The 23956-nt window shown below is 37.9% G+C and overlaps 1 protein-coding gene across 1 annotated transcript in view; it reads right to left on the bottom strand.

Moving 5' to 3' along the window:
* Positions 1-21823, bottom strand: part of LOC134856077 (uncharacterized) — a 38289-nt gene extending 16466 nt beyond the window's left edge. Inside the window, exons 1-3 of the mRNA XM_063872446.1 lie at positions 21364-21823; positions 20416-20976; positions 19987-20094 (exon numbers count right to left, since the gene is read on the bottom strand). Of these exons, the coding sequence (XP_063728516.1) occupies positions 19987-20094; positions 20416-20976; positions 21364-21640 (946 nt within the window). The 5' untranslated portion in view covers positions 21641-21823. The remainder of the gene's footprint in view (positions 1-19986; positions 20095-20415; positions 20977-21363) is intronic.
* Positions 21824-23956: the final 2133 nt, after the last annotated feature.

Genomic DNA, 23956 nt, shown 5'->3' with positions numbered 1-23956 from the left:
GAATTATCCATCTTGCAATAGACATTTACAACCTAATTATAACTCTAGGAATCACTATTCCCTAAAAAAACGAAGGTCTTTTTTGATTGGCTGATAAATGAGCAACAACGAAAGACTAGCAAAAGCGGAGACGTACCTATCTCCAAATTTAGTGTTCTTGGCTTGGATGACACCAGAGAGTGATATCAAAATAACTTTGACCAGAACAGAACAAATCAATTGCCGAGGTCAAGTTGTGCAGCGGAAAGGACAAATTACTCTCTCAGGAGACGAAATGACTATTTTAAGAAATTTTTCCCCAGTGATTGACCGATTCATCTATTTTCAACGACACAAACAAGTTTAGTCAAAATGTTGGCCAACAAACGAGGAGTATGTCTTCCCAGGCTAGTCTTAGTGCCCAAACGTCAACCCGGAGTTCAAATGGATCTTCAAAGCAGTGACCTACCTGAGGAAGTTCAGAAACTAGTAAAAGAGAACTCTGTAAAGAAAGTTGTATTTCATGCAAAAACTGAATATGTGCCAGCCAATTATGTTGTGGAAATGCTGCTTGACAATGACAATGACATAACTAATGACTCTAAAAGTTATACTCGATACGAGATTTTTTATTGTTCTGAAGTATAGATAATACATATTTTATGACAAGAACACATTTATATAGATAAAGAAGAGTTAGAAAGAACCAGTTAGAGAGAGAAATATAAATCGAACAACTGAATGTCTGAATTAGCTATTAATGAGCCTGATGCTACTATAGTTACCAATTTTGCTTATGATCAAACAAACACTGAACAAAAATCTTTGAAGTTTTGTAATGATGTTACAGTCCCCAGATCAGAAGTAGTTTTTATGTCTCAAATGATTTTAATTTTCATTTTACTCACTTTTTGCATCTATAAATTTTCTTGGACGCAAATAAGCTGTGAAGAAACGTCAGTTTGGTTTTCAATATTGTCTGGTTTAGTTGGGTACGTGCTACCAAACCCAAGGATATGAATAAAAATAATTGATACGTCGACAAGACTGTTTATGGCAGTTGTAGGACCGTCAGGATCGGGAAAAACAGAGTTGATTTTCAAGGTATTGACAGGAAGATCATTTTATCCCAAATTTGAAAGAGTGTTATTTTTTTACAAAGATATTCAACCTGTACTTATGGACGAGTTAAACGCTCGCAGAATTCATATTGAATTTGTAAAATTTGACTGATTCGATCGTTTGAGAAACATTGAAAACATTCTGTTGGTGTTTGATGACTCATGCGAAGAAATATACAATGACAAAGAATTCGTTAAATTAGCAACAGCAGGAAGACACAGGGGCTTAGATGTTATTTATGTTAAACATAATTTATTCAAACAAAGCCGATGGTCCCGAGCTATTGATTTGAACACATCTCACATCATTTTATTCAAATCACCTCGTGATATTCAGCAACTTGATCACCTCGGAAGGCAACTAAATGCACCTAAATTCTTACGTCAATCGTATGAACTGGCTACAAAGGACAGCTTCGGACATCCATTAATAGATTTAGATCCCCGAACATCAGACTGTCTCAGATACTGTTCAAACATAATACCACCTGGTCCGTCAATTTTCTATTTACCTTTAGATAAAGCAGAAGTGACACCCATCACAAATGAACGCGAAAAAATTATTTATTCTGCAGCACATGGTACAGTTGAACCCAACTCAACTACGAGGCTTCATTAGAAAAAAAAACATCAAATAGTCAAATCATATCAGTTGTTTGTGAATGCTTGCTCAAAGTAGTCAACGGTAATGGGCCTGTCAGTATCCCAAACCTCAATAAATTCGAAACAGCATACAAAATTTTAATCAATCTAAAAACGAGTCCGGAAAAAAAACGAGCTATTATACTGAGCAAACAAGGATTTTATCTAATCAGACAAATACTTTATTTTTGCTTCAAATATTTGACTGCATAGAAATGGCAGCAGAAGAATTTGTTCTAATTCCAAAGCATATTTACATCAGAGATCAACCACATGCAGCACAGATTTTGCTTGACAACTCAATCAAACACAAGAAACCGCAACTATCATATTTGAACCGTTTGAGACCACTAAATGAATCAGCAAGAACAACAACATCAGCTATTGATACGCCAGCAGTCATTCCCACAACCCCTGAACCACCTATTGTTGCCAAAGCAGAAAACAATCCACAAAAACAAGCTCTCCCTCTCACTTCTCAAGACGATGATGATGATGATGATGATGATGATGAAGGTAACGAGATGGAAACAAGTGTTGAGCTTAGTGAGGCATTATCTAAAAAACGTATCCTGTTACAATTACAGCTCATGGACGAACACAAACTTAAGCGAGCAAAAAAAGTTCTTGAAGTTATTAAAAAGTCAGAGAGAGTCAAAATAAATAAAGATAATGAAGAAATTTACGTTGATAAAGTGCCAACAGTTCTTAAAGCATCAGTTTTTCTGTATGATATACAACAACAAACTAAAAAACTTTACAACCCTGCTTTTATACTGATTTTGAGGTCACTCAAACTTGATGAACGGTTGGTTATGAACAAGTATGCTAAAGTCGAGGTTCAGTCAACGAATACGGAACAAGCTCAACAGAAGCAAAGAAGCAGAGGTTCCACAAATTCCCCTTCAAAATCTACAGCCCTCCTCCTCCTTTCTCCCGAGAAGAAACCTTCGTCGTCGTCGTCGACGACGTCAAGAAGTGCCACCTCAAAAAGTAGTGAGAGACGCAAAACCAGAAAGACTGTTGCAGACGGTGAAAGAGAACGGTCACGGCAAAAAACCAAACGAGAAGAAGGTGCAGCAGAAAAAGACTCCGAGTCGTACGAAACGCCCGATAACGATTCAGATTCTGCAACGACAGAGAAGAAGAAGACAAAAACAAACAAAAAATGGCAAGATTACACCAGCTGAAGAAAAAATATTGAAAACTAAATTTACAAGTAAAGGTCCAGCATTGTTTGGCAGTGTACAGAATTTAAAAGAGGAATCAAAAATTTCACGAAATAAAGTGAAACGTTTTTTACATACAGAGCCAGCATATACAAAATATCGAACAGTTCGTCGCAAAATACCACGCCTCAAAGTGATAGTTCATGACATAGACGAAATATGGTCAATTGACCTGGCGTATGTTGATAAACTTGCAGATTACATTAAAAACATTAAATATCTTATGGTTGCAGTGGATTGAATGTCCCGCTTTCGACGTGTACAACCATTGAAATCAAAGTATGCCACCTCACCTGCGGAAGCATGCAAACAAATGATAAAAACAAAACAGCCAAAAAAAGTTTGGGTAGATAAAGGCACAGAGTTCAAGGGGTCATTCAAAACTTCATGTTAGAAAAAGGACATCGAAACTTATACAACAGAGAATGAAAAAAATCCGCTTTCGCGGAGAGGAAGATTCGATCACTAAAGGGTTTGATTTATAAGTATTTGGAGGGCAAATGGACCTACTCATACATCGATAAGCTTCAAGATTTTGTCAACACAATTAACTCGAGAACAAACCGCGTTACCAAAATCGCCCCGAATGAAGTTACCAAAAAGGCCGTTCCACGTCTCATTTCAATAAGAGTGGAACAATCGCAGAAACTAGTACGCCGACCAAAGCTCTACGTTGGTGATTTTGTTAGAATAGCAAAAATTGAACTTCCGTTTCGAAAAGGATACAAACAATCATTCACTGACGAAGTTTTTGAAATCTTTGACATCTCAACAAGAAACCCACCAACTTATAACCTCATCGACGCTGATAAGGAACCAATAGAGGGTAAATTTTGTGAGCCTGAACTAATCAGGGTCTTGGAAAAGGAAGGATCAAACTAAACAATGTCTGACAACTTTATAAGCAAAAAAAATTCGTTTACCATTACACTGGTGTCATCAGCCTCAATGAATATTTTCAATGACAACTCGCTAGCGAGCTTTAAAAATCTGCTAAGCGAAAATATCGATCTACAAGGTGATTGGAGAGTTGCATTGACAGAAATAACGTTTCCTACTCATAACAACAATGTTACGGATACCAAACTAGTGTACTGCAAAAAAGACAAAGTTAAAGCAAGCCTTAAAGTGGCAAAAGAAAAAATATCCAGACCATATGATGGAGAAAAAGGTGAAATAACAAAGGGTGTTTATGACGAAATTGAGAAAATATTCAACGAAATCAATCGGAAGATTGATCTTGATAATATCAGTTATAGCATCGACCCCATTACCAAACATCTTTCAATGTGGATGCATTATTGGGAAGGCATTACCTTTGAAAGTCCACAAATTCCTAGTATTTTAGGTTTCAAAGGTTTGAGAGATGGAACTGGTTACCATATCGGCTACAAAGAATCCAGTCATATCCATAGCGCTCTCACATCACAAAACCTCATCTCCGACTACCCTGTTGATATCTCTGCTGGTACCCAAATGATGTTTATCTACGCGGACATAATTTGTTATCAGATTGTGGGTGACACTAAAGCACCCTTGGACGTAGAGTTACCTCAACAGACTTGGAAATCATTCATGAGATTTATTTGACTGTGAAAAAAACCTATCCGGAAAATTCTGACCGTCGGAATTACTTTCTGGCTGCATGTTCTTTGTTTTTCTTTTCCAGTGCTATTAAACTTAGGCCATATGGAGGTCTTATTGGCATAGACGACTCTTCCTTGGACAAATATTTAAAAGATTCAAAAATACTACGTCTGCATGCAATTTTACATGACGCTGCAGGTTTTGTTGACGAAGTTTACAACACGGGTCTCACTTACTGCTATATGTTACCCTGGAAGTGTAACAGCAGTCTGATTGGTCGTTTGAGTGGTATTACTTTCTGTTTATTCGTCAAACTAACCAGACCAGAACTCTATCAGTTATTAGAATGTTGAGCGAACGATCAGTCGTCATAGATTTGGAAGGATTTCGCTATAAAAAAAGTACCTTTATAGTTAAAGAAATAGTCATTACGACTTCTGAATATAGCGACTCGCTTATTTTTCTAACTCTAGTCCCTTTCAACTCACTACCCAAAGCTGAACAAAAAGCGTACAACTGGTTAACACAATACTTGCACGGAATTCACTGGGAAAGCGGAGATTATTTATATTTAAACCTAAATCAGATTATTGAAAGTTTTTTTTTGAAAAATCCTAACGCTGTATTTTACGCCAAAGGAAAAGAGATAGCTGAACTCCTTGCAAAGTACTTGGATCGAGAAGTTGTGAATCTTGATGAATTGGGTTGCCCGAGAATTGAAAACTTACCTTTAAAGAATTATCCATCTTGCAATAGACATTTACAACCTAATTATAACTCTAGGAATCACTGTTCCCTGAAAAAAACTAAGGTCTTTTTTGATTGGCTGACAAATGAGCAACAACGAAAGACTAGCAAAAGCGGAGACGTACCTATCTCCAAATTTAGTGTTCTTGGCTTGGATGACACCAGAGAAACATTGAAAACATTCTGTTAGTGTTTGATGACTCATGCGAAGAAATATACAATGACAAAGAATTCGTTAAATTAGCAACAGCAGGAAGACACAGGGGCTTAGATGTTATTTATGTTAAACATAATTTATTCAAACAAAGCCGATGGTCCCGAGCTATTGATTTGAACACATCTCACATCATTTTATTCAAATCACCTCGTGATATTCAGCAACTTGATCACCTCGGAAGGCAACTAAATGCACCTAAATTCTTACGTCAATCGTATGAACTGGCTACAAAGGACAGCTTCGGACATCTATTAATAGATTTAGATCCCCGAACATCAGACTGTCTCAGATACTGTTCAAACATAATACCACCTGGTCCGTCAATTTTCTATTTACCTTTAGATAAAGCAGAAGTGACACCCATCACAAATGAACGCGAAAAAATTATTTATTCTGCAGCACATGGTACAGTTGAACCCAACTCAACTACGAGGCTTCATTAGAAAAAAACATCAAATAGTCAAATCATATCAGTTGTTTGTGAATGCTTGCTCAAAGTAGTCAACGGTAATGGGCCTGTCAGTATCCCAAACCTCAATAAATTCGAAACAGCATACAAAATTTTAATCAATCTAAAAACGAGTCCGGAAAAAAAACGAGCTATTATACTGAGCAAACAAGGATTTTATCTAATCAGACAAATACTTTATTTTTGCTTCAAATATTTGACTGCATAGAAATGGCAGCAGAAGAATTTGTTCTAATTCCAAAGCATATTTACATCAGAGATCAACCACATGCAGCACAGATTTTGCTTGACAACTCAATCAAACACAAGAAACCGCAACTATCATATTTGAACCGTTTGAGACCACTAAATGAATCAGCAAGAACAACAACATCAGCTATTGATACGCCAGCAGTCATTCCCACAACCCCTGAACCACCTATTGTTGCCAAAGCAGAAAACAATCCACAAAAACAAGCTCTCCCTCTCACTTCTCAAGACGATGATGATGATGATGATGATGATGATGAAGGTAACGAGATGGAAACAAGTGTTGAGCTTAGTGAGGCATTATCTAAAAAACGTATCCTGTTACAGTTACAGCTCATGGACGAACACAAACTTAAGCGAGCAAAAAAAGTTCTTGAAGTTATTAAAAAGTCAGAGAGAGTCGAAATAAATAAAGATAATGAAGAAATTTACGTTGATAAAGTGCCAACAGTTCTTAAAGCATCAGTTTTTCTGTATGATATACAACAACAAACTAAAAAACTTTACAACCCTGCTTTTATACTGATTTTGAGGTCACTCAAACTTGATGAACGGTTGGTTATGAACAAGTATGCCAAAGTCGAGGTTCAGTCAACGAATACGGAACAAGCTCAACAGAAGCAAAGAAGCAGAGGTTCCACAAATTCCCCTTCAAAATCTACAGCCCTCCTCCTCCATTCTCCCGAGAAGAAACCTTCGTCGTCGTCGTCGACGACGTCAAGAAGTGCCAACTCAAAAAGTAGTGAGAGACGCAAAACCAGAAAGACTGTTGCAGACGGTGAAAGAGAACGGTCACGGCAAAAAACCAAACGAGAAGAAGGTGCAGCAGAAAACGACTCCGAGTCGTACGAAACGCCCGATAACGATTCAGATTCTGCAACGACAGAGAAGAAGAAGACAAAAACAAACAAAAAATGGCAAGATTACACCAGCTGAAGAAAAAATATTGAAAACTAAATTTACAAGTAAAGGTCCAGCATTGTTTGGCAGTGTACAGAATTTAAAAGAAGAATCAAAAATTTCACGAAATAAAACGAAACGTTTTTTACATACAGAGCCAGCATATACAAAATATCGAACAGTTCGTCGCAAAACACCACGCCTCAAAGTGATAGTTCATGACATAGACAAAATATGGTCAATTGACCTGGCGTATATTGATAAACTTGCAGATTACATTAAAAACATTAAATATCTTATGGTTGCAGTGGATTGCATGTCCCGCTTTCTACGTGTACAACCATTGAAATCAAAGTATGCCACCTCAACTGCGGAAGCATTCAAACAAATGATAAAAACAAAACAGCCGAAAAAAGTTTGGGTAGATAAAGGCACAGGGGTCATTCAAAACTTTATGTGAGGAAAAGGACATCGAAACTTATACAAAAGAGAGTGAAAAAAAATCCGCTTTCGCGGAGAGGAAGATTCGATCACTAAAGGGTTTGATTTATAAGTATTTGGAGGTCAAATGGACCTACTCATACATCGATAAGCTTCAAGATTTTGTCAACACAATTAACTCGAGAACAAACCGCGTTACCAAAATCGCCCCGAATGAAGTTACCAAAAAGGACGTTCCACGTTTGATTTCATTAAGAGTGGAACAATCGCAGAAACTAGTACGCCGACTAAAGCTCTACGTTGGCGATTTTGTTAGAATAGCAAAAATTGACCTTCCGTTTCGAAAAGGATACAAACAATCATTCACTGACGAAGTTTTTGAAATGTTTGACATCCCAACAAGAAACCCACCAACTTATAACCTCATCGACGCTGATAAGGAACCAATAAAGGGTAAATTTTATGAGCCTGAACTAATCAGGGTCTTCGAAAAGAAAGGATCAAACTAAACAATGTCTGACAACTTTATAAGCGAAAAAAATTCATTTACCATTACACTGGTGTCATCAGCCTCAATGAATATTTTCAATGACAACTCGCTAGCGAGCTTTAAAAATCTGCTAAGCGAAAATATCGATCTACAAGGTGGATGGAGAGTTGCATTGACAAAAATAACGTTTCCCACTCATATTAACAATGTTACGGATACCAAACTAGTGTACTACAAAAAAGACAAAGTTAAAGCAAGCCTTAAAGTGGCAAAAGAAAAAATATCCAGACCATATGATGGAGAAAAAGGTGAAATAACAAAGGGTGTTTATGACGAAATCGAGAAAATATTCGACGAAATCAATCGGAAGATTGATCTTGATAATATCAGTTATAGCATCGACCCCATTACCAAACATCTTTCAATGTGGATGCATTATTGGGAAGGCATTACCTCTGAAAGTCCACAAATTCCTAGTATTTTAGGTTTCAAAGGTTTGAGAGATGGAACTGGTTACCATATCGGCTACAAAGAATCCAGTCATATCCATAGCACTCTCACATCACAAAACCTCATCTCCGACTACCCTGTTGATATCTGTGCTGGAACCCAAATGATGTTTATCTACTTGGACATAATTCGTTATCAGATTGTGGGTGACACTAAACACCATTGCTTAGAGTCATTGATACTAATCGACGTGTGAAAAACGGTTACGCTTGCAGGATTGAACCAAATCATCGCAAAGTTTTTAGCAACTTAGATTATAAAAAACTCCTCGTGAATAACATCCAGAGCATTGCGGTAAACCTACGAACAGAAATCGATAGACTTGTACCATTTGCCGGAGTAGGAGGAAAAGTTGTTTTGACTTTAAAATTTCAAAAGTTTTCTGATTAAGATTATGGATGCGTACTATCATAATCAAGCAACCATGCCTCACTTCTCGGGACATTACAGACAGTGGGTAGTGGCTTTGGTGCTCTGGCTATGGGTATTGGAGAAGTAGCACTTCCGTTAGCTCGAAAATTTATACTACCATCAGCAAAACGTATTGGAAAAGAATTACTTGTTCAAGCAGCACCCGAATTAATAGATATAGCAACCAGGAAGAAAACGTCGAGACAAGCCTTGAAAAACACAGTAAAAAACACAATCAAAAAACAAGTTGGAGCTGGACGCAGCAAGTCGCGTATGAGCAGAAAACGGAGGAAGACAACAACATCAACAACAACAAGAAAAAGAAAAACTCTCATTCCTAAGAAACGAACTCCAGTGAGAAGTCGCTCCAATTTTTTCACCAAATTACGAAATGATTTCTAATTTATTACCAACTGAAGCAACTCACAGCTCATTAGATTTATTTGAAAAACCTCCTCTACTCGTTACATTTGAAAATGCTTTCACTCAAAAAATTGGTTCATCTTATTCACCTGATGGTCCCATGCTCGAATTTCAAGTTTTAGGAGATGGAAACAACTTTATTGATCTTCAACGAACTCGCTTGGAGATTGTAGCACGCATTGTTCAAAATAATGGTAATGTACTGCGAACTCACGCCACAGAGGCAGGGCAACGAGACGCACCATATTTGGTTAACAATCCACTTTTATCTTTATTTTCCGAATGCACCATGTCCCTGAATGGAGAAAAAATTTCAACAACTAATGCCAATTTTGCCCATAAGACTTTCATTGAGACAGAATTTTCTCACGGTATTGATGCAAAGAAAACGTGGCTTGCTTGTCAAGGCTATTATCATGAAGATAATCCATCAGGTATTGATTGTGCTAATGGGCGAGCTGAAGATGTCGCTGAACGTAAGCGAATCGTAGCAGCATCAAGCGAATTCCGATTAATTGGTAAAATTGCCTGTGATTTTTTATCATGCGACAAACATCTTATCAGCGGTGTTACAATAAAATTTTCTCTGAGACGATCTCCTAATGACTTTGTTATTATGTCTGAGCACGCTAATAAACATTACTTTAAACATAAATGTGCGCAAAACGACAGTAACAGATTTTGTACTATCATCGATAGAAAAAACTCTGTTAAAAACACTTGCAATATACAATTATATTGAAGTTTTACCAAGAACTTTTTTGGCCACAACTGGTGTGCAAAGTTGGCGACAAGAAGACGTTTTTGCCAAAGAGCCAGTTCGTCGAATGATTTTGGCAATGAGCTCGAATACAGCATACCTGGGTACTAACCGAACAAACTCGTTTCATTATCAAAAATTTCAGCTGAATGAAATCATTGTTTACCGAAACAACCTACCCATTGCAGGAACTCCTGTGTCAACGACTGATAACAAAAGAATATACTATAACACATTGGAAGCTCTAGACTTTGTTTTTAACAATAGTCATGGAATAAGTTTGGCTAATTATCACAATCATTATATTATGGCATTTGATCTCACATCTACTCAGGAGGCTTCACACGACTTTATTCATCCTGAATTGACTAATCGCACCATTTCAGTAGAACTGAAGTTTGATGCACCGCTGGGGGAAATGTAGAGTTACTTTTCGTGGGAGAGCGTGCATCAACAGTTTACGTGCGTTGCGATAGAAAAATAGCTAAAAATACTCTAATGAATTGAATCGGGGAAAAAATGGACAATTTGCAGATTATTGAGCTTATTAACCGATGCAAACATTTGAAACATCGATTTCGCGGCATTTTTCCCGGTAACTTAGCATTTAATACAATATTGAAACGTGACAATAGTTTCATGATAGTCAACGCATCAAACTCAGACCAGCCAGGAACTCCTTGGTTACTGTTTGCTCAAGCTGGTGGTCAAATCTTTTTTGCAGATCCTCTTGTACGAAGCCTACACAACTATCCACATGTATACAAAAATATGAGACGTTCTATCCATGAGGGAAACCAAATACTGATGAATAAGCCAATCCAATCAGCTAACTCGGTCTTGTGCGGACTTTATTGTATTTATGTTGCTCATGTTATAATTTCATTTAAATTTTCTATAGGTTTCAAGGTTAAAGACCATGACATGATGCGTTTTGCTAAACATATGAAGTTATAAATTTGTGATACTGTTGCGATTCTTTAATGATTTATAATTGATTTTAAAAAAAAAACATGTTTTATGGTTGCTAGAACACATACCGCTTGAATTATCTCACAAATATTTTTCAAAAATTGTATTTCTTCTCCATTATAAACTTAACAAACAAAGCATTTGAATCAATCTCTAATCGACCATACCCACTCAAAATAATATCAAAGATTTTTGAAAATTCAGCAGCATTTTCCCCATTCAAAATTCGAATAAAACGTTCAATGGTTACATTAGTAATTAGATCAGTTTGAGTTTGAATGGATCGAATTTGTGATGCAAAGCAAATCTGCGGCAATGGTTTTCGCAAAGAAACTCCGGCGGTGTCAAGGTTGTTAGTCGAATTGTAGTTAACAGCCAATTTCAATTTTTCCATCAGTGGTCCTGATAGATGATATTTGCTGCACCGCATAATCAAACATTTAAAGGATGAAAGGAGGCAAGGCACAATAAAATATTTTAAGGTCATCTTGTTAACTGCTTCAGTGCATTATTTTGTAACTTCGATAAGAACGTGGTAATGTGGGTGACCATTGGCAGGAGATTGGGAACAAAATTCGTTCTGATTTGAATGGACTGCAAATGCAAAGTTTGTATTAGAAGGAAGGTCAGAGACGTCGGGTTCATTGTTCAGAAAAAAAATTTAAAGTTTTTCCGAAATTGTTTAAAGTATTCCGGCGATTGTTCATACATTGCTTCAACCATTCTGATAATAAATAAATGAAACTGGGTTTTTTTTTTCAATTTGCTCAAGCCACCCGACATTTTTTGTTGGAATAATCTTCTTCATCATCGTCTCCGTTTTCACTGTTACAGTCTTTTTCGGAGTAAACCGATCGTTTTGATTTATATCGTCGTTTTTGAGGTTTATCGTTTCCTGTTGTGGAAGTTGAAATCTTTTCACCAGTTGGTGCTTTAATCATTTTTTTTACTTTTGAATCAAATTCTTTCGCCGTCAAAGTAACTGCTTGATACATTTTGAACACTTCTTTGTCAGTTTTCTTCTACAATTTAAGAGTAATACAGGTACCTGTTTTTTCGAATGTTTTTGCTCCAACTCTGACTATACGTTTTTCTCCTGAAGAAATATACGAAAGTCATCAAAAAAGTTAGTATCACTTTCAAGCGTGTACATAGTTGGGTAGCGGTAATTTTATTCAACCGTATCAGTCAAGAGACAATTTAAGAATGATTTACCCAGCCGGTGAATAGCTTAACTCGGGCGATTTCTTTTACGGTATTCCTTTAGCTTCATTGGGGACTTTTAATTTGCTTGCAGTTGGAAATTTATGAGTTTAAGTTATACATGTCAAATCTGTCTGGCAAATTCCCGTTATAGCTCATAAATCTCAACGGTTTTACCCTGGCGGCATGCCTGTTATCTCTTTGAAGTGTAAAACTTCTGTCATTTGTGCTTAGGGTATCATTAAAAGGCGCCATGCTGTTTCTTTGAAGTATAGATTTTCAAAGCGATCACATTTCAACTTTAATTGCAAAAGCCCTGAAAACATATTAAAATTTTACAAAACCCGATTTATGGTAATTTGTTAAAACTTAGACCACCAGCAATAAAAAACTAAAAGTGGTACGTCAAACTAAATCTACTCACTAATTTTATTCAATCTCTCAAAATCAAACAAAACAAAATTTTCAACGATGGCAACTCCACTGCAAATTATTTCAATTAATTCTCTTGAAAGAGCTATATTGTACCAAACTTATACCAGAGATTCTATCGTAGTGGTTCAACAGGAACGGAAAATGCGTCATCGAAACGCAAGTCCTTTGAACGATCTTGATCCAGGAAGCAGAGAATTCGATGAATGGGTCACTAAAAACCATATGATGTTACCCAACTATTTGCTAGATCAAATTGGTATCCTCATTTAAAGCAGAAAACAGGTCTACGAGAGTTGTTGCGTGACTGAATCGTATCCTGCGCTGAAGCGCACAGATATTCAAGACCCTACTTGCCTTGATCGTTCACCGAGAAAAATACTGTTTAACTACGATTGCCAATCGATCCCCTTTTACGAAAATCAGGAAGGATCCATTAGAGATTTAGCAGAGCGAGAAAACTACTGGAACGTTTAGTCGATTGAATCACCAGATTCAACAGAAAAAAAAGATGAGGACCAGCAGACGCCCAAAACCACCATAAAACCGGATATTTTTCCAATCACTCAACAACAGCAGCAGCAAACTTCTTCTGCTTCTTCTTCCGGCAAAGTCCCACTGCACCAAACTTAGTAGCTGAGACTCCGCCTATCAATGCTTGCTTTGCGCCGAAAAAACGCAAACTGCAATTTAGAGATCTCTGAAAACTCAAAAAACTTTGTTTCCACCGAGAGTGCACCAGTTTGGGGGTTTATTATTTAGTTTGATAAGTTTTTTTTATTATTGTGGCTGAATCTTTGTTTACGTTTTGTTTTTGATTTTTCTAATTTAATGTTTGCTCTCTAACTTTTTTTTCAGAAATCTTTGAACGAATAAAACTAAACAAAAAGAAACATATTTTAAATTTGTTGTTTTTGAAAAAAAAATTAGGAGTTTCAAAATTTTGTTTGAAACAAATAGTGGTATCAAAAAATATCCTCTGGTTTCGACCAGTAGTAGGTGATCAACTTAGCTAATGAAAGTTTGCCTGTATATGTAACACCTAACATGTTATTTCTGTTCAAAACCGAAACCAGAAAAAGTATGCAAAATTTCGTTTTTTTTTATCCAAAAATTGCCAAAAATTGATTTCGTGAACTGCAACTTTAAATCATACTGTTGCTATAAAGGTTTTACGGCTGATGAAACCCACAGTGCCTTGATACAACGCTTTTTGAAATGTTATTTTTGAGAAAATCGAAATTCATGAAAATTCATCGTTGGCTAAGTGTCGTTCACTATGAAGCCGTGCTCAGAAATGGATGAAAGCAATTTTTTTAGACTCAGCGTGGTCGAAAACAAAGCGTAGCCGCCGTTTTCGAGTCTAGGCGGCCATTTTTCAAAAGATATTTGGTGGTTTTTGAAAGGACTGCATATCCACTGAGCCAATGGTCCTCAACACCCTGCAGTGGAAACCACCTTTTAAAGTAAAAGCTGAAACACTGCAAAGGACCTAACAGATACCTGAATCAGTGATCATATACACCGAATGAATTTAATAAAAACAAGAAAAAATCAAAAAAGAATAAATTGACCTGTTTGGTTTTTTCGATTTTCAGAAGTTTGACATGAAAAATTCCTATTTTTTAATTTTTAAAAATTTCATGATATGAAGCTTTATCATTTCTTTGACAGCTCAATTGATGATTAACTACATTCGGTGTTAGGCTTTCATTTCACTCTATTGGGTTTAGGTCTACTCGGGTGAGGTCTTTTTGAATTGAGTGCCGATGAATTGTTTGAAGCTACACAACTTGTTTAGGAACTTTGTGGTTAATTCAGAAAATTTGGTTGATTTATGAGACTATTTTATAGGTTTATATTATGAGCTAAAATTGTTTTCTTTGATGTATTTGTGAGCAATTTGGGCGCACCCTCTCGATTTTATTAATCTAAGCTCCACCTTAGGAAACCACTCCTAGTTTGGCAATTAAGCAAACGATAGAAAAAGTTTGAAAATCTAAACAGATTTAATCGCAGTCGTAAAACAAACGGAAAATCACTTGAAATCTTTTGACTTGTAAACCAGTATCTGCTTTATTTGAACCTAGCTTTCCGAAATATCAAAATTCTCAAAAAACAACCACCTCGCAATGTCTACAAAAGTCGTACCTTGTAATCTCTGCCAAAAAAAACTCTGAGTGACCGGCGAAGCCTCAAAAAACATCTAATGGCTGTTCACAAGATTGATCCTGTGAAAACCGACTACATCTGTGGTCACTGTGTTTAACTAGAGGATAAGTCACTTCGTGTCATTTGGGAACATGTGGTGGAGCGTCACAAAACAATCGATGAAAGGCAAAAAGAAGAATTTGTCTCTACGACATGAATGTGTTCCAAAATGATCGCGCATATGCTGCGCATATGCTAAACGAACACGGTCTGCCAGCATGGGATGTGAGCCGAGAAATCTTCACTTCTATACAGCCTGAGACAGCTTTTGATCGAGCAATCAGGACAAACGATAAAGTGCCGATGGAAACGGAAGTGGACCTACTAGCGCTATTCGTGACCAAGAGAGACGAAATCGAAGAGCTGATACTTCAAAATACTATGTATGAGCCTCAGAAAGCTCAATTGTCGGCAGAAGTAACTCTTGAAAAAGAAAAAGCAGATGGCACAGAAGAAGTAATAACCATCTTCGCCAATTGCAAAATGCTTGCTGTAGACGTTCAAGGATGGACCCAGGACCAATTCTATGATTGCGTAGACCAAATACTGTCTACTATCCATCAATATGCGTCTCATGGTAGCGGCTGGAGAATCCGCAGGATTGATAAGATTGTCCTAAAAATGGTGAAGTCTGCACCGATCAGGGGTTCATCGTATTTGCCACTACCAGGCCGATCTACTGAAACTCAAACGCTTCTTGTTGAATATTCGCAATTATGAAGACGATAGATGCTTTGAGTACTGCTTCGTTGCTGAGTATCATCGGCAGAACAATATCCCGCTTACTCTTTGTACGATGCAGAGTAAAGAGGAGGAGAAAGCGATCTTCTATGATTATCGCAGAAACTCAAGAGCGCACGAGCCAACTGGTGATTTTGTGTACCCAATGGGACTACCGGCTATTGCACGCTTCGAAATTTTGAATGAAGTGCAAGTGAATGTCTTCAGGTTAGTTGCAGTTTTAATCAAATCTTTTTTAATTGGTGTGCAGCTTTATCTAAGCACATCAGAACAAATAGTTGGCTACACATTCGTTGAAGAATTATTATTATGATGACATTAAAAACTAGTATAAAAATATCATTCAAAATTTTTCTCTAGGTACAATGAAAAGACTCTTCTACCCCTGAGAGTGTCAAAATATCAGACTAATTTTGTTGTGGATTTGCTGCTTCTAAACGATATGGGAACGCATCACTACGTCGCGATAAAAGACATGAACAAGCTAGTGAGCAAAATGCAAAAAAGAAAACTGAGATCGAGAAACATGCTGTGCCGAAATTGCTTCCACCGGTGTTCATCTGAGGAACGACTTGAGCGCCACCAGTTAATGTGCATGGGGAACGAACCAGCAATCGTTACCATGCCAAATGTTGACAAGAGCAGTGTAGGCTTCAAAAACATCGGTGCTCGAAGCTATAGCCCATTCGCGGTTTACTTTGATTTGGAGTCTGTGCTGGAGAAGGTGGAGACAGTGAGAAATAATCCTACCTGCTCGAGCACAACCGTGATTGAAAAACATAAGCCCAGCAGTTTTTGCCTTGTCGTTGTGGAAGCTGGAAACCCGAAACCGGCGTTTTTTTCACTTCATCGAGGAGTGGACGCCATAACTAAGTTCGTTCGAATGCTGGAAGTATTGGCGCGTGACTTTCATAATAAAAAACGACGATACCCGAACTACCTCGGAAGCACCACTATTCTTGAAGACAGTGACAAATGCTGGATTTGCGATGAGGAATTCTCTGAAACTAACGCGAAAGTTTTGGACCATAATCATTTCGATGGATCATTCCTCGGATGGGCTCACAACAAATGCAACTTCCTGAGACGTACCATACAATTCACCCCTGTCTTTGCCCACAATCTCCAGAATTATGATTTGCACCATGTACTGAAGAGTCTGCAAGATACCAACACCAGATACAACTTTTCGGTCATTCCTCTCAATGACGAAAAATTTATTTCAGTTACAATGAAAGTGTGGATTAGATCGTACACTAACGAAAAAGGAAATGTCCAACATGTTTACGTAGAAATCCGTTTTGTGGACAGTTGTAAATTTCTGAACAGCTCACTAGATGAGCTAGCTCGAAATCTACCCGTGGAAAAGTTCATATATCTCAATAACCACTTTGCTACCCGACCGGAAGAAGATAAAGCATTGATTCGACAAAAAGGCTACTTCCCCTACTCGTATGTTGACAGTCATGCAAGATACACAGAAGATGGACTACCTGCACGCGACAAGTGGACCAACACGCTGCAAGGAGGTGTTGTTAGTGTCAGTGAAAAAGAATACCAACATGCATGGTTAGTGTACACTCGTTTCGGTTGTCAGACTTTGGGCGAATACAGCGATTTGTATCTAACGACTGATACCTTGATTCTTGCATGCGTTTTTGAAGAGTTTAGACGAGTGTGTTACGAAACATATAAGCTAGATTGTGCTCAATATTTCACGGTTAGCAATCTCTCAGGGGATGCATTTTTGCGAACATGCAAGGCTGACCTCCATTTCTTCACTAATAGGGAGCACTTCGATATGGCAGAAAACCTGATCAGGGGGGGCATTGCAAGTGTGTTTGAAAAAAGACTTGTTTCCGCCAACAATAAATTTGTGAAAAATTAAGACCCTAAACAGCCTAACACTTTCCTCTTCATGATAGACGCGAACAATTTATATGGCGGGACTATGGAGAAATTTCCTCTTCCACTTAACTCATTCAAGTTTAATGACCAAGTAACTATAGCCGAAATGCTCAACACGAGCAGAGAATCCGAAATGGATACATTTTGGACGTTGATCTTTTATACCCCGATCATTTGCATGATGCACATTCGGATTACCCACTCGCCCCAACAAAAAAAGTTGTGTCCAAAATGTGGCTCAGTGAGCTGAAATTGGACATGTTGAAAAAAATGAACATTTCGGATAAAGTGGGCACTACGCCAAAGCTCATACAAAACTTCTTTCCAAAGAAAAACTAAACTGTACACTACCTAACACTTCAGCTCTATGTCAAACTTGGTTTGAAAATTGAAAAAATTAATCGAGTACTGCAGTTTAGACAAGAAAAATTTATTGCACCATATGTTCAGTTGAACACTGAGCTCCGAAAAAAAGCTACTACCAAGTTTGAACAAGATTTCTTCAAGCAAATAATAAATAGTGCGTTTGGAAAATTCTGCGAATCAAAAAAGAATCGACTTATTGTAGATATTGTTCGCAATGCTGAAGAACTGCAAAATTTATCAAGGAAAAAAAGATTTAGCAGTATAGAAAATATTGACCAACACTTGGTATCTGTAACCTCAAAACCTGTGAACATTAAATGGGATAAGCCCACAATTGTTGGTGCAACGATACTAGATTTGGCAAAATTTTACATGTTCCAGTTCCATTACAACATAATCAAGAAAAATTTTGACGCAACTCTTTTATATTCGGACACTGATTCGTTCTTGTATGAAATCCGCAGCAAAGATCTCTACAATGAAATTGAGAAAAACCATGAACTGCGAAATCATTTTGACTTTTCAAATCTACCAGCCACCCACCCCCTCTACACCGACAAGAATTTGCGCGTTACCCTCAAATTCAAGGACGAGTTTGCTGGGGAGATCATACAGGAGTACGTCGGACTAAAACCCAAACTGTACAGCATTATCTCTTCCAGTAAGTTTCTTTTTCTTTTCTTTTACCATTTTGCAATTACCATTTTAGAAAAGGGCAACAAAAACAAATCATATGATTATGTAGTGAGGGTTGGGGGAGGGGGAAGGGAGGTATTTATGTGGAAAAGGGAAAAAACTGTTAAAAATTTGAAGTAAATCGATTGTATTTTTGTTTCAGACATGGATAAAAAAAGCGTGAAGGGGATAGCTAAATATGCAAAAAGGGAGCTAACCCATAACAAATACAAAGAAACTTTGACTTACTGTTCGCTGGTCCGGTCAGAAAATGTGAGGATAAATTCCTGTAATCACAATTTACAAACCATAATAACGAACAAAATTTCCCTGAGCGCATTTGACAATAAGCGCTATATACATGCAGACAGAGTAACTACTAGTCCTTTCGGACATAAACGTTTGCGCGAGGATATGTTCATAAGAGAAATTGGGCGCACCATGGACTGGGGAGAATACGACGTAGACGACGCCGTGGTCCCCACTCCCACCGATAACGGAAGTGGGGAGGATTTGGCTGAAGCTATAGAAGCGCAGGGCGGTTATTACGTGGATATTTTTACTCCACCAGATATGGGGTTCAACCAACCCACATACACTGATCAAGAGCTAGAACAGGATTTGGTAGATGTCGACCAGCTAAGTGGGCAAAATTAGTCAGAACCAGCAGCATACAACTGCCCCTATTTGGACAATGAAGCTCGAGAAGAAAACGAGCGGGAAGAAATTAGACCACCTAAACGGCGGTGCTTAAATCGACGTGCTATTATATTAGACGATTCTGATTAAATAACTTCTGATTATAAATGTAAATGATTAGCTTTATAGTACTTTTCATTCAGGAAATAAAGCTTTTCAAAATTGTTCTTTTGACCGAAAAGTGAAATAATCAACAACTCTAATCGTGAGGGGGGAGGGGGTATTCAAAACAACAATATAAACTTACCAATATCACAGCATTTTATTTAATTCCACACGTGGCGATAAAGATTACAAAATAATCCACAATATAATGAGCGCAGTAAAATTTGAACTGTCAAAGTCAAAGGGAAAACATGCACCAACCAAAACTTAATTCCTTTCCCGTTTCCATAAAGTGGCTGGAAAATTACCAATTTTAACCGCCCTTAAAACATGCGTGCCCGAAAAAGTAGGGGCTTTAACCCCTTTGGGGGTTAAAAGTGGTAAGTACAACGGCACACCGAATTTTTTTTGGGGGGGGGGGTTAAAAGTGGTCATTTTCCTAGCCACTTTTACTATTTTACTGAAATCCAAATTACAACTTGACATTTTAAACTTTTACCGCCACGGGTGAATTCAATCCACTGTTCCCCTGCTTGGGTGGTGTAATGGTAGTCATAGAAGAAGTCACCAGGCACCAAAGTCACGTTCTCAGTTCTCATTATGTTTTCTGTAACAGGAGGTAGTTTCAAATAGTTTACCAAAAATAGAAATAATCATTAGCTGAATCAGATTTTTTTTCGGCTGGGATCAATATATGGAAGAAATGTTTTGAACCTCAATTAAATCAGTTCATGGGCATTTTAAGATCACATTTTGTTTAACTTCGCGTAAAAATGAGTAGTCGAATAAAAAGTGTTTCGATTATATTTCCCAGCAAATTTTAGTAACTGAGTTTCAACATTTTATTACATGCTGAAAATGTTCAGAAAACATTTATTACCCAGCCCTTTGAAAAATTTAATTTAACTCCAATCACAGCAACACGTACCTTGTTCATCTTTAAAACTGACTGTCAAGTTTGCATCAGTTACGCTACAGTTTTGGAAGTTAAGATGAACAGTCTGATTTTCTTCCTTAAGAGTAGCTTCAATGGTCGCATTACTGGCCGGTGCCAGTTCGTAAACGTAGATATACTTTTGGGATATGAAAGGCACTCCGTCTAACATGATGCTTACAATAGCGGGTCCTTTACTCTTAAAAGTATGATTGAACTGAAGAGTTTGGGTCAATCTAATGTAATTGATCCCCTCATTCAACAAAATATCATCTAGAACTAATTTTGAAGCAAGTTCATCATGGGGCGGCAAGTAGCAGTTTTGAACCTTAAACACTGATTTTACGTTCGGTTCAACAAAAGAGGGCTCAAACGGCCCAGAGCAAGCGCCCATAAGTTCAAGGTCATCTGAGGATAGTTCGCCCAGAGGAGTCACGGGTTCCTGGTCAGTTTCGACCAGTTCGAATACCCAGATTCCTTCTATGTTGAAATTTGAATAAGCCCACAGATTTCGCGCTTCAGCAGTGCCGGAAAGAGGAAGGTGATATCTCTTGCCTACACAGAAATACAGGAGATAATTCATTTTTATTTTAGGTGAAATCGTCACAAGTGTGTGTTGTTATTTCAATTTGAAATTATGGGTCTTCAATTTTTCACTTAAAAAATCACGTCAAACAAAATGAAGTCAAAAAACCTTCGTAAAGATTACCTAAAACTGATCAGAATTCTGTTAGAAACTGAAAATTGTTAGTTATGACGAACATTGTTTTAAAAAGCGAAGATAGGTCAGCGCGGAAATTTTTCCAGTAACCTAAATTTTTTGGTGATTTTACATTCAAAAAATTGCTTCAAAAACCTGTAAATTTTTGAACAATTTTTATAAAAGGTTCAGTGAGCTATCATGAATAACTGGATCGTTTCAAAATTTGATATGAAAATTACCATTTCCACCGTTGAATCCACTGATTGAAAATCCTTCTAGCAAATTGTTGTAGACCCATTTGAGCTCAAAAAAGTCGAAAATTGAGAAACATCTCCGCTGAGAAATCTCTGATACAACGCCGCAAGCAATTGCTGCCTGGAAACTATTGAAGCCGTCCAAATTGCCCGGAAACGCCAACACTTTGTACCACGTGACAACATAACCCCAATCGAAACTAATTCCAAAAAGATTGTTTGCTATCAATGCATTCGCGTTGTGCAGATCCGCATCACTCATTTCACGTTTGAAAACATTGTTAGCTAGGTTCACGTACTTTGTGGTGCGTTGCCCAAACACTAAACGTGAAATATAGTCGTCAAAATGAACATTGGTAATGTTTGGTTGAAAAATTGTATCCTCGTGAAAAGCAACAAGGAATCGGAGAGTCTCGTTAAGTATAGTGTGTCCTCGGAATCTTATTGCCCCATAATACAAACTTTTTTCCTCTTGGCTGTGAAAAAGTCCGCAGATCGGCTCAAATTCGTACCAGTGAGCCGAATCTGTTCCAACCTCATAGTTTGTTCTGTCAACACACATGTAGTCAATGAAGTTATCGACTAAATAAACGTCGGCAAAAAATGGGGCTATCATTGCATGGTTTGAAGTCTCGAAGTAGTTTGTAGAGTAGTTAGCCACAGGTGTATCGAAAGCAATTATGCCGTTCACACAGACAAACAAAGTCGATCGTTCGACGTTGCCGAAAGAAAAACTTCGAGAAAGGGTTTCTTCGGAGCAATGGTCAACATCCTTGGAGAGAAAAGTGTCATCAGTGCACTGGGGACCAAATTTGAAATAAAAGGGCTCATCCAGTGATTTATTACAGGTAATAGCCCATAATTCAGAAGACAGATGTAAAATAACCAGCACTAAAACCAGGCAGTTCATAATTTTCAAGTATTTGTTGTAAGCATTTTTCTACGCCGTTTTAAATTCAGATAAGATACAAGTAAAAGACAAAAAAAACAAGAAAATGCTGTTCAAATATGGTTTCACATTATTGATTAAAATTAGTTTTCGCATTCTTTTCTGGCTTTTTGAGTGATCAGATAATTGAGACAGTCTATCAACCAATAGCTCCAAAACTGATGCGGCCAAAAGCTAGCAGAAAATATTCGCTTTTTGAGTGATCAGATAAATGAGCCAGTCTATCAACTAAAAGCTCCAAAACTGATGCGGCCAAAAGCTAGCAGAAAAATCGCTTTTCGCCATTACTCGCTTTTTAAATTTTGATTCTACTTTAATAGCTTGAATACACTGCACAACTAAAACTACCCGGGTCGAGGTCCGCGACTTGAGAAAAGACCGGCATGACTCAAATTTGGCAATTCCAGTCTTTTCTTAAGTCGCGCCGTCAGTCTTTTCTTAAGTCGCGCCGCTTAAGTCTTTTCTTAAGTCGCACTGCTCAAGTCTTTTCTTATGTCGCGCCGCTTAAGTCTTTTCTTAATTCGTGCCGCTTAAGTCTTTTCTTAAATCGCGGCGTCGGTCTTTGCTTAAGTCGCGCCTATAAAGTCTTTTCTTAAGTCGCGCGGCTTAAGTCTTTTCGTAAGTCCCGCCGTCGGTCTTATCTTACGTCGCGCCGCGTAAGTCTTTTCTTAAGTCGCTCTGACGGTCTTATCTTGCTTAAGTCGCGCTTTTAAGGTCTTTTTTAAGTCGCACCGCTTAAGTGTTTTCTTAATTCGCACCGTCGGTCTTATCTTAAATCTTAAGTCGCGCCGCCTAAGTCTTTTCTTAAGTCGCGCCGTCGGTCTTATCTTATGTCGCGCCGCTTAAGTCTTTTCTTAAGTCGCGCCGCTTAAGTCTTTTCTCAAGTCGCGCCGCTTGGGTCTTTTCTTAAGTCGCACCGTCAGTCTTTTCTTAAGTCGAGCCGCTTAGGTCTTTTCTCAAGTCGCGCCGCTTAAATCTTTTCTTAAGTCGCGCCGTCAGTTTTTTCTTCAGTCGCGCCGCTTAAGTCTTTTTTTTAAGTCGCACCGTCAGTCTTTTTTTTACGTCGCGCCGCTTAAGTTTTTTCTTAAGTCGCGCCGCTTAAGTCTTTTCTTAAGACTTAAGCGGTTCGGCGCGACTTAAGAAAAAACTTAAGCGGCGCGGCGCGGTGCGACATAAGAAAAGACTTACGCGGCCCCTCCTCTTTACCAAGCAATCACCCAGCCGCCCCACACGCATATACAGACATCCTTTTGTGGTAAACAACAGCATATTTACCACTCATCCCGCCAAAAAAAAACATAATTTATCCCGCACACAACATTTGAAAATTGGTCGTAAACATTTCGGGACAGCTGGGCGGTTGGTGAATGATTGAGGATAGTGAACGATGGGGGGTTAAAGGTGTAGGCGTGGAGGGGGGGTTAAGGTTGCGGGTGGTGGAGGAGATGGGCCATTGTTAACGTTGGGAGGAGATATTCATAGTAGAAGCAGTAACCATAAAGTGGACAAGTCAAAGAAATTTGACTAAAACGTTTACAGGGGCCTACGACTAGCGAGTTTCAACACCAAAACAGTTTTGCTACTGCAGTTTTTGGCAAAATTATGATCTCGTGTTTGTTTTGCGAACTA

Source organism: Symsagittifera roscoffensis, unplaced genomic scaffold (genome assembly GCF_963678635.1).
Source record: "Symsagittifera roscoffensis unplaced genomic scaffold, txSymRosc1.1 SCAFFOLD_343, whole genome shotgun sequence".
Classification (NCBI taxonomy): Eukaryota; Metazoa; Xenacoelomorpha; order Acoela; family Convolutidae; genus Symsagittifera; species Symsagittifera roscoffensis.
This window is presented reverse-complemented; position numbering and strand designations above follow the sequence as displayed.